Source organism: Thalassophryne amazonica, chromosome 2 (assembly GCF_902500255.1).
Source record: "Thalassophryne amazonica chromosome 2, fThaAma1.1, whole genome shotgun sequence".
NCBI lineage: Eukaryota > Metazoa > Chordata > Actinopteri > Batrachoidiformes > Batrachoididae > Thalassophryne > Thalassophryne amazonica.
The window spans coordinates 129,114,126-129,129,284 of NC_047104.1; the positions used below are offsets into that span (position 1 = coordinate 129,114,126).

Sequence of the window (15,159 nt, forward strand, 5' to 3'; positions counted from 1 at the left end):
TCAGGTTGTCCTAAAAGTTCCCTGAAAAGCCTTCAGTTAATTACAAAATGCTGCAGCTAGAGTACTAACGGGGACTAGAAGGAGAGAGCATATCTCACCCATTTTTGCCTCTCTTCATTTGCTTCCTGTTAATTCTAGAATAGAATTTAAAATTCTTCTTCTTACTTATAAGGTTTTGAATAATCAGGTCCCATCTTATCTTAGGGACGTCATAGTACCATATCACCCCAATAGAGCGCTTCGCTCTCAGGACTGCAGGCTTACTTGTAGTTCCTAGGGTTTGTAAGAAGTAGAATGGGAGGCAGAGCCTTCAGCTTTCAGGCTCCTCTCCTGTGGAAACCAGCTCCCAGTATCAGATCAGGGAGACAGACACCCTCTCTACTTTTAAGATTAGGCTTAAAAACTTTCCTTTTTGCTAAAGCTTATAGTTAGGGCTGGATCAGGTGACCCTGAACCATCCCTTATTATGCTGCTATAGACGTAGACTGCTGGGGGGTTCCCATGATGCACTGTTTCTTTCTCTTTTTTGCTCTGTATGCACCACTCTGCATTTAATCATTAGTGATCGATCTCTGCTCCCCTCCACAGCATGTCTTTTTTCCTGGTTCTCTTCCCTCAGCCCCAACCAGTCCCAGCAGAAGACTGCCCCTCCCTGAGCCTGGTTCTGCTGGAGGTTTCTTCCTGTTAAAAGGGAGTTTTTTCCTTCCCACTGTCGCCAAGTGCTTGCTCACAGGGGGTCATTTTGACCGTTGGGGTTTTTACATAATTATTGTATGGCCTTGCCTTACAATATAAAGTGCCTTGGGGCAACTGTTTGTTGTGATTTGGCGCTATATAAATAAAATTGATTGATTGATTGAGTGTGTGCATTGGTATGTTAATCGTATGCTAATCGCGTGAGTGACGTAGTTAGTACTGACTTTGTGATTGGCTGAGAATTTACGTACAAATAAAATACTCGCATCCCGGGCGGAGTATGCAACCATTCGGAGGATGGGGGTTGGCGGGAATATACTTAGGCCGAAGACGGCCGAAGTTTACCGAGCCGGGCCCGGAACTTAGCAACTTCCTCTTGAATTGTCAATAAAATTGGCTTAAAAAAAAACAAAAAAAAACTTAGCAACTTCCTGTTGTTTATGGCATTCAGTTCACTGGGTTTTCTTTCGGTAAACTTAGGCCGTCTTCGGCCAAGGCATACTCGCCGAATCCCCCATCCTCCGAATGGTTTGCGCTTGAAACTCCCACACTCCGCCCGGAATCTGTCCCGCAGAAAGATGTCGTCTCCTAAACTAATCGGGCCTGTTTTGCCCTCTGTGTTCAGTAAGAGGAGTGACGAAGATACCGATGATGAAAAAGAATGTACGTGTTTTATTTTGTAATAATTTAACGCTGATGAAACCATTCTAATAATCCGCTTTCACATGTAGGTTAGCATGCTAGCGTGTTAGCTTGTTAGTGAACAACGTATTTAGTGGCTTAAGTCTTTTTAAACATAAATTAACTTTTAAATTTTGTTCCGTTTGTTTGGTTTTAGATTTGAAAATGTTACTGATTGTTTGTAGTAGCAGCAGCTCATTTTGCAAAAGTCTCATTCTTTGAGCACTTTTTAAAACTAAAAATGCATTCTCTAACAAAATACTAACTGAAAAATATGTGTAGTTTTGGAGAATTGTATTTAAACTCTGTGAAGTGTTTGTCACGAGCAGCTATATGATTCATTCAAACTCTTAATTTATCCTTGGGGTTACGTCAAAATAACAACCCTGGCATTTTTCAATAATAAAAAATGGCAGGATGTAAAACATGAAAACTAATCTCTACACAATTACCTTATGCTATAAAATGCTCTTAACAAATGAGGACTAGTGAACCTTATATTTTAAACCATGTTCGTAACTTTTAACATGCAGTATGACCACAACATACACTAAGGACAAACAGGTCTAAATTGCATGTGAAGCCTTCTTGCTAATTACTGGCCACGAATGTCGCTATCTTTCTTTGTTTTTTTGACATTATAAATTATTTTTCTTTCTGACCTTCTATTAGTTGCTGGACCTGCTTTGCCTCCTGGTTACAAAAGAAAAAAACAGTCAAGCTCGTCAGATGAGAGCGAGCAGGAGTTAGCGGTCAAAAAAACCAAGAGTCACGTGGGTGGAGATGGACCTGCACAGCAGTATGTCTCCATCTTGAAGTTAAAGATAACAATTGTAAACAAATGGTGACCAGAACAATAACATGTTAAAGTGGAACATATTGCTTTGGAGCAGGGTGAAGAAGACAAACTTCAAGGAAGATGATGATGATGATGGCTTCTTTGGTCCAGCTCTCCCACCAGGATTTAAGAAAAAGAGTTCTCCGGAGAGGTGAACGAATTGGTTCTCTACTGGTTCCTCATAAATTATAAGAAGTCAAAATATTTACTGGTAGATGACAGTTTGGGTAAATGAATAAGTGCTGAAACTGTAGCATGCTGTGTCTCTTAGGCCGCCCATGCTGGGGCCAGCTTTGCCTCCTGGGTTTTGCCGAATAGTAGACCGTACCGACGATGATGGTGAAGATCGTGAGAGTTTCCCAGGGCCTGCCTTACCACCAGGATATCAGGTAGATCTGTCCAGCAGTGATGGAGAGGATGAGGATGTGGTTGGACCAATGCCTGCCAAGGAGCCTGTTCAGCATTCTGTTGCTCTGGACTTTGAGCGCAGGGCACAAAAGATGAAAGAGAGACTGACACAACAAGTGAGTTCACATATTTTGTTATTTTCTTCTGCATATAAGAGTAGAGACTTGGCGGGGGGCTATAGGGGATGATATAGATGCAGCAGTGTATCAAGGCAACTGTGTTAAAACTAAAGTAGTACGAATATGCCAGGTTTTAATTTCCATGTTTTAAATAATTTTTGTGACATAATTTTCCAAGTGTGTGTAGCCCTGTCTGTCATTTATAGAGTAACTGATTTTAAGGGACAATTCTGGGAAATTGTGTTTTCTTTTAGGAAAACTTTCCTCTTGCACCATGGTTTACCACATCCACCACACACCTGAATGCCTTTGGTCCTGGGTGGCAACCACCCAGCCAGACGACCAATCCATCCCCAGCTTTTGAAAGTAATTATTTCTGTGTTACACCCAGGGAAAACTTGGGCATCCCCTTGCCCTTTTACAACTAGTGGGGTCCTTGACACTCAAGTATCTTCATTCTGGATCATGCACAGAGACCTCATATCTCCATAAGCTTTTGCCAGATGTCTCTTGAGCTCCCAGGCCAAAGACCCAGAGACGTGCGACCAGATGATATATCTTTGTGTCCGTGGCTACGGTGGGGTTCAAACACCAGATCGCTCGTACTTGAGACCAAGGCTGTAGCAGGTCAGCCAAGGGGGAATTCCCCACTAGCCAAGCCAGTATGAAGAGCTTTTCAATCTGGTCTTCATGTTGTTACATGTGTATTTTACTGCCCAGGTAAATTAATTTCTCTACAAGTCCAACATTTTAACGGTGTACAGACACTTCTGGCGACCAAGTCCAGGAAGGCATTGAAAGCCTGGATGTTAGTCTTACTCCAGTACTGTCACAAACTCAGACAGTGCAATTTATCACTCATATCACTTTTTTGTTAACCTAAATTGGAGCAAGTTTAACGTTTGAACCCTCAACAAACTGAAATTGACCTCTGTCACCATTTTTGCTGTTTTTGTCCAGTAACACAAGATGTAGTCATAGATGAGCCAAACTGTACTTTTTTGGAATCTTTATGATCAGACAAATAATGTGGTATACTTTTCATTTCGGATGGAGGATTTTTAAATGTTGAAGCTGTGTAATCATTCATTGACCTCTACCTGGCTATAGCTCCCTCCTTGGGGTGGCTGTCATACATCTTTGTGTAGGTCATGGTGTACTAAGGCTGGATTTTAAATGTTGGGCTCCTTAAGTGTTACTGAAAACCTGCTTGGCCCATGTATTAATAAAGTCATAAAAGTTCATCTTATGATTTGTATTTTTAAAGAGAAAAGTAGTTTTTGATTAGAGCCTGACCGATATGGATTTTTTGAGGCCGATGCCGATAACGATATTTGGTTGAAAAAAAATGCAGATAATCGATAAATCAGCTGATGTGCCGACGATAAATCAGCCGATATATATTTTTTTAATGAATAAAATGTTCTTTTTTGGACCCTTAACAAAAAATGTATTAGCTAAAAGCTGAAGCTTTGTCATCATATTGATTAACTTTATAACAGAGAAGAATTTTCAAGTTCAAAAAATGCAATCAAAAATTAAACCTTTGTGAAATTAGCAAATACATATCCTTAGAAAGAGTTGTGAAATACATCTGATCTTGTACCTCTTGTTGCTACAACTTAGATATAAGTTATATTACAGGTAGAAAAACTTTTTCAGTTGCAGACAAGTAATTGTGAGAGGAAAGAAACGCAAACACTAAGGAAACATTATTTTCACAACACTCCTTTATTTTTCTATTCTGCAACTTTCAAGAACAAAAAACTTTCAAACAACCTTAGTGCAAGTAGAGGTTGGTTTTAGTGCTGGTAGAACATTTTAACAAGAAAACATGGACCCTCATATAACATGTGAGGAAACTATCATATTTGTAACAGTAAAATAAGATTCTTTTCACAAGACCCTGTAGTATGTTTGTGCAATTTTCAAGAACAGTAACAAAGAACTGTCTAGTACAAAAAAAATCTGTGCAAAGTTGCATTAATCGCTAAGGAAAAGATACACATGGACAAACGGTACAAGAACATTTTACATTGCCAACACAAACATAATTTCAGTAACTGTTCTGTTTATGAGAAATTATCGGCAAAATTTCGGCCGATAGTGAGTACTTTGAAAAGGGCTTATATCAGCCGATAATATCGGCCGGGCTCTACTTTTGATGCTTTTTAAAGTTCTGTCTCTGCTGTATTCCCGTGTTAACAGCCAGCTCCTGAGGTTTTGACCAGAGAAACCTGGATGACTGAGCTCCCACCCGAGCTGCAGCATGTTGGTTTAGAGGCTCGAACCTTCAAGAAGAAGTCGGGTCCAGAGAACAAAGACCGCTCTATTTGGACAGATACACCTGCAGACAGGGAGCGCAAAGCCAGGGTAAGAAATTGTTACTGGACCAAAAGACAGCCGTCTCTGTACTTACTTCTTGGATGATTCATCTGAGTTGCTGCCCTGCTGTCATGCTTTATGTTCGTTTGCATGTGTTTCTTTTTAAATACCAGGAGCGCCACGAGGGAAAGAAAAAAAATGAAACACAAAGTGACAGCATCCCACAAATTTCTCACAAGGACTTGGAAATGGCGGATAAAGTGTCAAAGTATAATGTAAGTGTTCTTAAATGTTTGAAATATCCATATTTACATTTTTTATAAAGTAATTTCTGCTTGACAAGGACAGCTTCAGTTTTGTTCTTTTTTTGCACTACCTATGTAAAATATACTACAGAATATACAGTAGTGTTCAGAATAATAGTAGTGCTATGTGACTGAAAAGATTAATCCAGGTTTTGAGTACATTTCTTATTGTTACATGGGAAACAAGGTACCAGTAGATTCAGTAGATTCTCACAAATCCAACAAGACCAAGCATTCATGATGTGCACGCTCTTAAGGTTATGTGATTGGGCTATTAGTAAAAAAAAAAAGTAGAAAAGGGGGTGTTCACAATAATAGTAGCATCTGCTGTTGACGCTACAAACTCAAAACTATTATGTTCAAACTGCTTTTTTAGCAATCCTGTGAATCACTAAACTAGTATTTAGTTGTATGACCACAGTTTTTCATGATTCTTCACATCTGCGAGGCATTAATTTTGTTGGTTTGGAACCAAGATTTTGCTGGTTACTAGTGTGCTTGGGGTCATTGTCTTGTTGAAACACCCATTTCAAGGGCATGTCCTCTTCAGCATAAGGCAACATGACCTCTTCAAGTATTTTGACATATCCAAACTGATCCATGATACCTGGTATGCGATATATAAGCCCAACACCATAGTAGGAGAAACATACCCATATCATGATGCTTGCACCACCATGCTTCACTGTCTTTACTGTGAACTGTGGTTTGAATTCAGAGTTTGGGGGTCGTCTCACAAACTGTCTGTGGCCCTTGGACCCAAAAAGAACAATTTTACTCTCATCAGTCCACAAAATATTCCTCCATTTCTCTTTAGGCCAGTTGATGTGTTCTTTGGCAAATTGTAACTTCTTCTGCACGTCTTTTATTTAACAGAGGGACTTTGCTGGGGATTCTTGCAAATAAATTAGCTTCACACAGGCGTCTTCTAACTGTCACAGCACTTACAGGTAACTCCAGACTGTCTTTGATCATCCTGGAGCTGATCAATGGGTGAGCCTTTGCCATTGTGGTTATTCGTCTATCCATTTTGACGGTTGTTTTCCATTTTCTTCCACGCGTTTTTTTTTTCTTTCCATTTTAAAGCATTGGAGATCATTGTAGATGAACAGCCTATAATTTTTTGCACCTGTGTATAAGTTTTCCCCTCTCCAATCAACTTTTTAATCAAACTACGCTGTTCTTCTGAACAATGTCTTGAACGTCCCATTTTCCTCAGGCTTTCAAAGAGAAAAGCATGTTCAACAGGTGCTGGCTTCATCCTTACATAGGGGACACCTGATTCACACCTGTTTGTTCCACTGAATTGACGAACTCCCTGACTGAATGCCACACTACTATTATTGTGAACACCTCCTTTTCTACTTTTTTTTACTAATAGCCCAATTTCATAGCCTTAAGAGTGTGCATATCATGAATGCTTGGTCTTGTTAGATTTGTGAGAATCTACTGAATCTACTGCTACCTTGTTTCCCATGTAACAATAATATACTCAAAACCTGGATTAATCTTTGTCACATAGCACTACTATTATTCTGAACACTACTGTATCGTACACCTTAGTTACTGTATTTTTGTTTTGCACTATGTCAGATAACAATTGTGTTGCCATTGATGCTGTTGTTTGTATTATTGTAATCTTTCTTGGGGAAAAAATGCCTCAATTTTCTTTTTCTTTTTTTTTCTTTTTTTTTTTTTGGTCATCACCCCCACTGCATGGTATTGAAAATGGTATAGAGTACTGCAGTTTTTCCTGGGTGTCGGTATCAAGTTTTTAAATCTAGTATTGTGACTACCCTACTAACAGCATATATTGCTGATGATAATAAATTTCACCAGGGACTATTTATCATGTGCCACATCATCAGTAAACAAACTGGACTGAAACAAACATGTCGATGATTAAAATAAATGGTAGGTTGTTATTTTTAGCATAAGGTGGATTTTCTCAACAGTCGGCGTGGCTGCCGTTCATGGTCATTTTGCTTTTCTTGTATCATTTTTTCATTAAAGAATTTACTGCAGTCAAGAGAGTGGAGCTCTCGCGCTTGATTTTCAACAGTTTCTGTATTTTTTGGGGGTGGGGGTATTAACACTTTCAGTAGCAACCATGTTATTTAAAAAAAAAATGTCTTAATCGTAAGAGCTTGTCTCTCCTCAATCCTTTCAGGAGTCTCAGCGTGGTGAGTCCCTGATTAGTTTGCACAAAAAGAAGATGAAGGAAAAAGCAAAGGAGAAGGCTGATAAACCAGTGGAGAGGAGAGCGTTCGATCGGGAGACGGACCTTCAGGTCAACAGCTTTGACATCGCGCAGAAGAAACAGCTGCTGAAGAAATGTCAAGAACTGAACACACGGTTCTCCCACAGCAAGGACCGAATGTTCCTCTGAAAAACTTTCCACATCTTTAGTTAGTGGAAGCTTGTATAATATGGACTATTTTTCTGTGATTGCTGTTGTGTACCACAAAAAAAGACTGGAATTTAATTGTGTGTTATGGCATTAAAATCTCTCTTTGACAGAAGGTAGAGTTCAGAATGTAGATCATAAAAGTTTCACAAAGTCATAAAGCAACAGTGCTGTTTTTTAAAAAGTCATTTTTGTGTTATTCCTGGGGATGTTGAAGAGAGGAAAAAAATACATTTATTTTCTCATTTATGTGCTAGGATCATCTTTTAAACTCCACTGAACGCTGAATCTGTTGCACAGAATTTACAGCAGACATTGAACATGTGTTGAAGTCTCAGAATTATTCTATTTGATGAAGCACCAGCACTTGTCTGTTCTCCGTTAAATTAGACAAAATAGCTCATCATCATGCATAGTAATAAAGAATACTGTCCTATTAATTATGTGCATTTAAAACTAGTAAATAAGTAAGAATCTTAAAATGCTACCATGCTAAAACATTACATAGTCGTCTCCATGTATGGCGGTGATTCCTAAACCATTTCATTGTGGAAACGAGAAATAAGTTGAAGCTCCAGTCTGTCTCCATTAGTGTTTTTGTGTGTGTGTGTGCGCGCGCGCGCGCCCGTGCCCACACTGCTGTTGACCAGATGAAGAGTGGAAGATCGATTGGCCCAGTCTGCCAAAAATAAGGTTTTTGCAGCATTGATGGCAAACCAAGAGCAGGAAATAAATACTTATTCCTATTTTGGGTTTGATGCTTGAACTTTTAATGCTGTTTGTGTAACTTAATCCATCTCCAAAATCTTAAGTTAAAAGAAAGAAGCTCATCTGAAATATTTCAAACCCTGTTTGCATGGTCCATTATGAAATTACTGGTCAGTTGTATGATAGTACATTACAGTTTTGTACCTATACCTTGATTTATATATATATACTTGGTTTATTTAAGTATGCAGTGTTTTGCAAAGGCCAAAAACAATGAAAATCAGATAAGTAATTTTTAGAAATAAGCAGCTGTGCCGCTCTTTGCGCACCTGATCCCATGAGATCTGACTGGAGACATGGAGTTTGTCCCTGTTAACACTTAGCTGGACGGCCGTTTTTCTATAAACCTTTTTTCAGTTTGTATCTTAACACATCTGTCTGCTGTTCAGCACTAAACTGTACTTCATGAATAACTTACCTGAATCACTGAAGAATCTACATAATGATGACATAACTTGGTTGTTTTCAGTTCTCTTCATTACTTCATTCTCAGGAAGAAACGATCCAAAGACGCTGCAGAAGATAATCTTTGGCCTTTGTCAGGGTTCCTCCTCTTCACGTTTTATGGTGGCTCTTCTCTTTGCACTCATCTTTGAGGATTTTGTGTGTTTAAAGATAGATGATGTGTAGCCTGAGGACAAAGAATTCTTGTTTTTCCCTGGATGTAAAGGTTATTTATGTTTTGGGGCAATAAAGAGGTACCACTGAACTGGAAAAAAAACATTGTGGAACACTGAATTATTTAAAGGCAATTTTGGGCCAAATCCTCATTGACCTGTCTTGGTAGAAATCGTAACAAGGACGTTGGAGGAGTAGACCAACCATAAGGTGTGACCTTGACTGTAATGATTGATCTTTGCCCAATTTGATCTTGCTGGGCAATTCTGGAAGCCACCCCCACATGTGTGCCAAGTTTGATGCAAACTACAGTGAAGAACATAAAATTTGACCTCAATGGGTGACTTGGAAAATTTGATGCTACTTGAGCATACCCTAATCCCACCTACATACTGTAGTGTTCAGAATAACAGTAGTGCTATGTGACTAAAAAGATTAATCCAGGTTTTGAGTATATTTCTTATTGTTACATGGGAAACAAGGTACCAGTACATTCTCACAAATCCAACAAGACCAAGCATTCATGATATGCACACTCTTAAGGCTATGAAATTGGGCTATTAGTAAAAAAAAGTAGAAAAGGGGGTGTTCACAATAATAGTAGCATCTGCTGTTGACGCTACAAACTCAAAACTATTATGTTCAAACTGCTTTTTTAGCAATCCTGTGAATCATCCATCCATCCATTTTCTTCCGCTTTATCCGGAGTCGGGTTACGGGGGCAGCAGCTCAAGCAAAGCCGCCCAGACCTCCCGATCCACACACACCTCCCCCATCTCCTCCGGGGGAACCCCAAGGCGTTCCCAAGCCAGCCGAGAGATGTAGTCCCTCCAGCGTGTCCTGGGTCTTCCCTGGGGCCTCCTCCCAATGGGACGTGCCCGGAACACCTCTCCAGCGAGGCGTCCAGGGGGCATCGGAAAAGATGCCCGAGCCACCTCAACTGACTCCTTTCGACGTGGAAGAGCAGCGGCTCGACTCCAAGCTCCTCCCAAGTGACTGAGCTCCTCACCCTATCTCTAAAGAAGCGCCCAGCCACCCTGCGGAGGAAACTCATCTCGGCTGCTTGTACTCGCGATCTCGTTCTTTCGGTCATGAGCCAAATCTCATGACCATAGGTGAGGATCGGAACGTAGATTGATCGGTAAATCGAGAGCTTTGCCCCCCTACTCAGCTCTCTCTTCACCATGACGGTCCGATACAGCAACCGCATCACTGCAGACGCTGCACCGATCCGTCTATCGATCTCACGCTCCATCCGTCCCTCACTCGTGAACAAGACCCCAAGATACTGAAACTCCTCCACTTGAGGCAAGGACACTCCACCGACCTGAAGAGGGCAAAGCACCTTTTTCCGGTCGAGAACCATGGCCTCGGATTTGGAGGTGCTGATTTTCATCCCGGACACTTCACACTCAGCTGCAAACCGCCCCAGTGCACGCTGAAGGTCCTGATTTGACGAAGCCAACAGAACCACATCGTCCGCAAACAGCAGAGACGAGATTCTGTGGTTCCCAAACCAGACCCCCTCTACACCCTGGCTGCGCCTAGAAATTCTGTCCATAAAAATAATGAACAGAACCGGTGACAAAGGGCAGCCCTGGCGGAGGCCAACGTGCACTGGAAACAGGTTTGACTTACTACTAGCAATGCGAACCAAGCTCCTGCTGCGGTCGAACAGGGGCCGGATAGCCCTTAGCAAAGGACCCTGGACCCCGTACTCCCGGAGCACTCCCCACAGGGTGCCCCAAGGGACACGGTCGAACGCCTTCTCCAGATCCACAAAACACATGTGGACTGGTTGGGCGAACTCCCATGAACCCTCGAGCACCCGATGGAGCATGTAGAGCTGGTCCAGTGTGCTGCGACCAGGACGAAAACCACACTGCTCCTCCTGAATCCGAGGTTCGACCATCGGTTGAATTCTCCTCTCCAGTACTCTGGAATAGACCTTACCGGTCAGGCTGAGGAGTGTGATCCCCCTAGAGTTGGAACACACCCTCCGGTCCCCCTTCTTAAACAGAGGGACCACCACCCCGGTCTGCCAATCCAGAGGCACTGTCCCCGATCGCCACGCAATGTTGCAGAGGCGTGTCAGCCAAGACAGTCCCACAACATCCAGAGACTTAAGGTACTCAGGACGGATTTCATCCGTCCATGTTCAAACTGCTTTTTTAGCAATCCTGTGAATCACTAAACTAGTATTTAGTTGTATAACCACAGTTTTTCATGATTTCTTCACATCTGCGAGGCATTCATTTTGTTGGTTTGGAACCAAGATTTTGCTGGTTTACTAGTGTGCTTGGGGTCATTGTCTTGTTGAAACACCCATTTTAAGGGCATGTCCTCTTCAGCATAAGGCAACATGACCTCTTCAAGTATTTTGACATATCCAAACTGATCCATGATACCAGGTATGTGATATATAGGCCCAACACCATAGTAGGAGAAAAATGCTCATATTATGATGCTTGCTCCACCATGCTTCACTGTCTTCAGTGTGAACTGTGGCTTGAATTCAGAGTTTGGGGGTTGTCTCACAAACTGTCTGCAGCCCTTGGACCCAAAAAGAACAATTTTACTCTCATCAGTCCACAAAATATTCCTCCATTTCTCTTTAGGCCAGTTGATGTGTTCTTTGGCAAATTGAAACCTCTTCTGCACTTCTTTTATTTAACAGAGGGACTTTTCGGGGGATTCTTGCAAATAAATTAGCTTCACACAGGTGTCTTCTTACTGTCACAGCACTTACAGGTAACTCCAGACTGTCTTTGATCATCCTGGAGCTGATCAATGGGTGAGCCTTTGCCATTCTGGTTATTCTTCTGTCCATTTTGATGGTTGTTTTCCGTTTTCTTCCACGTGTCTCTGTTTTTTTTTTGTCCATTTTAAAGCATTGGAGATCATTGTAGATGAACAGCCTATAATTTTTTGCACCAGCGTATAAGTTTTCCCCTCTCCAATCAACTTTTTAATCAAACTACGCTGTTCTTCTGAACAATGTCTTGAACGTCCCATTTTCCTCAGGCTTTCAAAGAGAAAAGCATGTTCAACAGGTGCTGGCTTCATCCTTAAATAAGGGACACCTGATTCACACCTGTTTGTTCCACAAAATTGACAAACTCACTGACTGAATGCCACACTACTATTATTGTGAACACCCCCTTTTATACTTTTTTTTTTTTTTTTTACTAATAGCCCAATTTCATAGCCTTAAGAGTGTGCATATCATGAATGCTTGGTCTTGTTGGATTTGTGAGAATCTACTGAATCTACTGGTACCTTGTTTCCCATGTAACAATAAGAAATATACTCAAAACCTGGATTAATCTTTTTAGTAACATAGCACTACTATTATTCTGAGCACTACTGTATGTGTCCCCAGTTTTATGAATATCTGAGTGAAAATGTTTGACCCTGATGACCTTGACCTTTTCCAAAACAAATCCCTTAATATCCCATAGAGGAGCCTGCCACCTGCTGGATGATTATTGACACTGGATAAATGATTGAAAATAAAGAACAGTTGTGTAGTTTGTCTTGGGCCGGACACATTTGTTTTATGCTGCACTCCGCCCAGCGAACAAGTGTTAGAGAACCTGTTGTACATCTGTAAATTATCATTCACTTAGTGGGAACTCTGCCGCCTGATGTATGGCAGCCTGCAGGCGACAGGCTGACCCATGCATCACAGTGTGTCTCTTCTGTAATAACCTTGATATATGCTTTCCCAAAATCCACAAACACACAGTGTAACTCCTTCTGGTCTTCTCTATACTTCTTCACCAGTACTTTCAGAGCAAACATTGCATCTGTAGTGCTGTTTCTCAGCATGAAACCATATTGCTGCCCATAGATCTTCACCTGTTTTCTAAGCATAGCGTCTACTACTCTGCCATAGCTACATGCTGTGGCTGATGAGCTTTCCGCCTCTGTAGTTACTGCAGTTCTGCACATCACCTTTGTTCTTAAAAAGCGGAACCAGCAGACTTCTAGCTGACTCCTCAGGCATGCTTTCCATTTCCAAGATTTTATTAAACAATCTTGACTGCCATCTCTACTAGACATTTCAATGCCTCCACTGGAATGTCATCTGGACCAACTGCCTTTCCACTCTTCATCCTCTTCATAGCTGCCCTCATTTCATCCTTACTAATTTCTTGCACTTCGTAATTTATTCTTTCCACATCATCTCGCCTTCTCTCTCTCTCTCATTTTCTTCATTCATCAGTTTCTCAAAATTCTTCTTCCTCCTTCTCAACACACTCTCCTTGCTTGTTAGCGCATTACCATCTGCATCCTTTATTACCCTAACCTGCTGCACATCCTTTCCAGTTCGGTCCTTTTGTCTGGCCATTTGGTACAAGTCTTTTTCTTCTTACTCAGTATTTAATTCCTTCTACAGCTCGCTCTGTGCTTTTTCCTTAGCTTTTCCCACTTCCCTATTCACCTTATGCCACATCTCCTTGTAGTCCTGTCTGCTGTACCATCTCTCTGTCTATTCCAGTTCTGTTTTCTCACAATGTTTTTCCTATATTTTCCTGAATATCTTCATTCCACCACCAAGTCCTTATCTTCTTTCCACTGTCCAGATGTCACACCCAGCACCTTCCTAGCTGTCTTCATTGCCACATCTGCAGCACTTTTCCAGTTGTTCAAAATGGCTTAACCTCCTCCCTGAATTTCACACAACAGTTTTCCTCCTTCAGCTTCCACCATCTAATCCTTTGTTGAGCTCTCATTCTCTTCCTCTTCTGAACTTCTAAAGTCATCCTACACACCACCATCCTATGCTGTCTAGCTACACTCTCCCCTGCGACCACCTTACAGTCTCCAATTTCTTTTACGTTGTGACCACTACAAAGAATGTAGTCCACCTGGGTGCACCTTCCTCCACTCTTATATGTCAGCCTGTGCTCCCCTTTTTCTTAAAATAAGTATTCACTACAGCTGTTACCACAGTTTTTGCCAAATCTACTCCAGTCACCACTCTTTCATGCTTAGGTACACTTTCCACCACCTCCTCGAAATATTCACCCATCTCACAACCTACCTATGGCGCATATGCACTGATCATTTCCCCAGAAGCTGAAAGGTTTTTGCCATGCTAATGCTCCCCTGAAGCATTTACTCAAAAAAGTCTGAAGGACCTAAATGACATGGTGAGACGCTGAAGAGCTTCGCTCGTTCATGTCCATGATATATACATATTAATAATAATAGCTGACCAAAAAAAAAATTGAACTTTTTTCACATATTCAAAATTCAAAATCAAATTTTTAGAGGTCATAATGTACATTGGCCTGATGTAGTTCTCTCATACCCCGCCAGGGGTAACCTTTGAAAAATAGCTCATTATCACTGTCCTGTCGTTTAAGTTGTTGGCGGAGAAGAAGAAGACGATGCCGCAGAATCCCAAAGACGCTGGTGAGAGACAAGATTGTTCACTCTTGTCAAAAAGTGAAGTCCACACTGGGCGAGCGGCTCTCTGCGGTCAGAACAGACTGGCCGCAGACCACTTCAAGTGTTTAAAGTTAAAGTTTTTATGATGTGGTGTTTGAACTTGTTAATAAATAGTCACTGACTATCTGCCACTGATTGTGTAACTGATATGTTTAATTATAATGTAAATTGGAGTGATTGTGAATCATACTGACCTTGTTATTGTCAGACCTCTCAGTCAAGTTAAATTTTGAAACAGCAAATGTAGAATTTTAGGCCTAAGTGTGGTTAGATGTCTAATAGGTTTTGATGAAGCAGGATTCAAAGTCTCAGATACAAATTGTGTGTTTAATTTTAACACGTCAATGATTTGACAATTTGATATCATTTGTAATCACAAATAAACAGGTTGTTTGTTCTTCCATCAAGGTTAACTGTGTTTATGTTTTGCTTTAATTCACTGTCAAAGATTTAATTTCTCAAAGCGGTGCATCACTTACATGTACATTTAGTTTAACAATAAAAACTAAAAACACTTCTGGCAGTGAAAAATAA

The 15,159-nt window shown here is 41.0% G+C and overlaps 2 protein-coding genes across 4 annotated transcripts in view; one reads left to right on the top strand and one right to left on the bottom strand.

Moving 5' to 3' along the window:
• ercc3 (excision repair cross-complementation group 3) overlaps positions 1-9,208 on the bottom strand; it is a 38,506-nt gene extending 29,298 nt beyond the window's left edge. Inside the window, exon 1 of the mRNA XM_034193119.1 lies at positions 8,837-9,208. Coding sequence (XP_034049010.1) covers positions 8,837-8,845 — 9 coding nt within the window. The 5' untranslated portion in view covers positions 8,846-9,208. The remainder of the gene's footprint in view (positions 1-8,836) is intronic.
• Positions 1,122-7,889, top strand: gpalpp1 (GPALPP motifs containing 1). 3 transcript variants are annotated; one of them, XM_034193123.1, is made up of 7 exons: positions 1,122-1,359; positions 2,050-2,176; positions 2,268-2,366; positions 2,487-2,739; positions 4,951-5,115; positions 5,241-5,342; positions 7,543-7,889. In XM_034193123.1, the coding sequence occupies exons 1-7, from the start codon at positions 1,137-1,139 to the stop codon at positions 7,759-7,761; spliced, it is 1,188 nt and encodes a 395-aa protein (XP_034049014.1). In that variant the 5' UTR covers positions 1,122-1,136; the 3' UTR covers positions 7,762-7,889. The 3 variants fall into 3 exon arrangements, with proteins under 3 accessions (XP_034049014.1, XP_034049017.1, XP_034049021.1); XM_034193126.1 differs by having other exon boundaries at positions 1,124-1,359; positions 2,271-2,366; XM_034193130.1 differs by having other exon boundaries at positions 1,127-1,359; positions 2,050-2,173; positions 2,271-2,366.
• Positions 9,209-15,159: the final 5,951 nt, after the last annotated feature.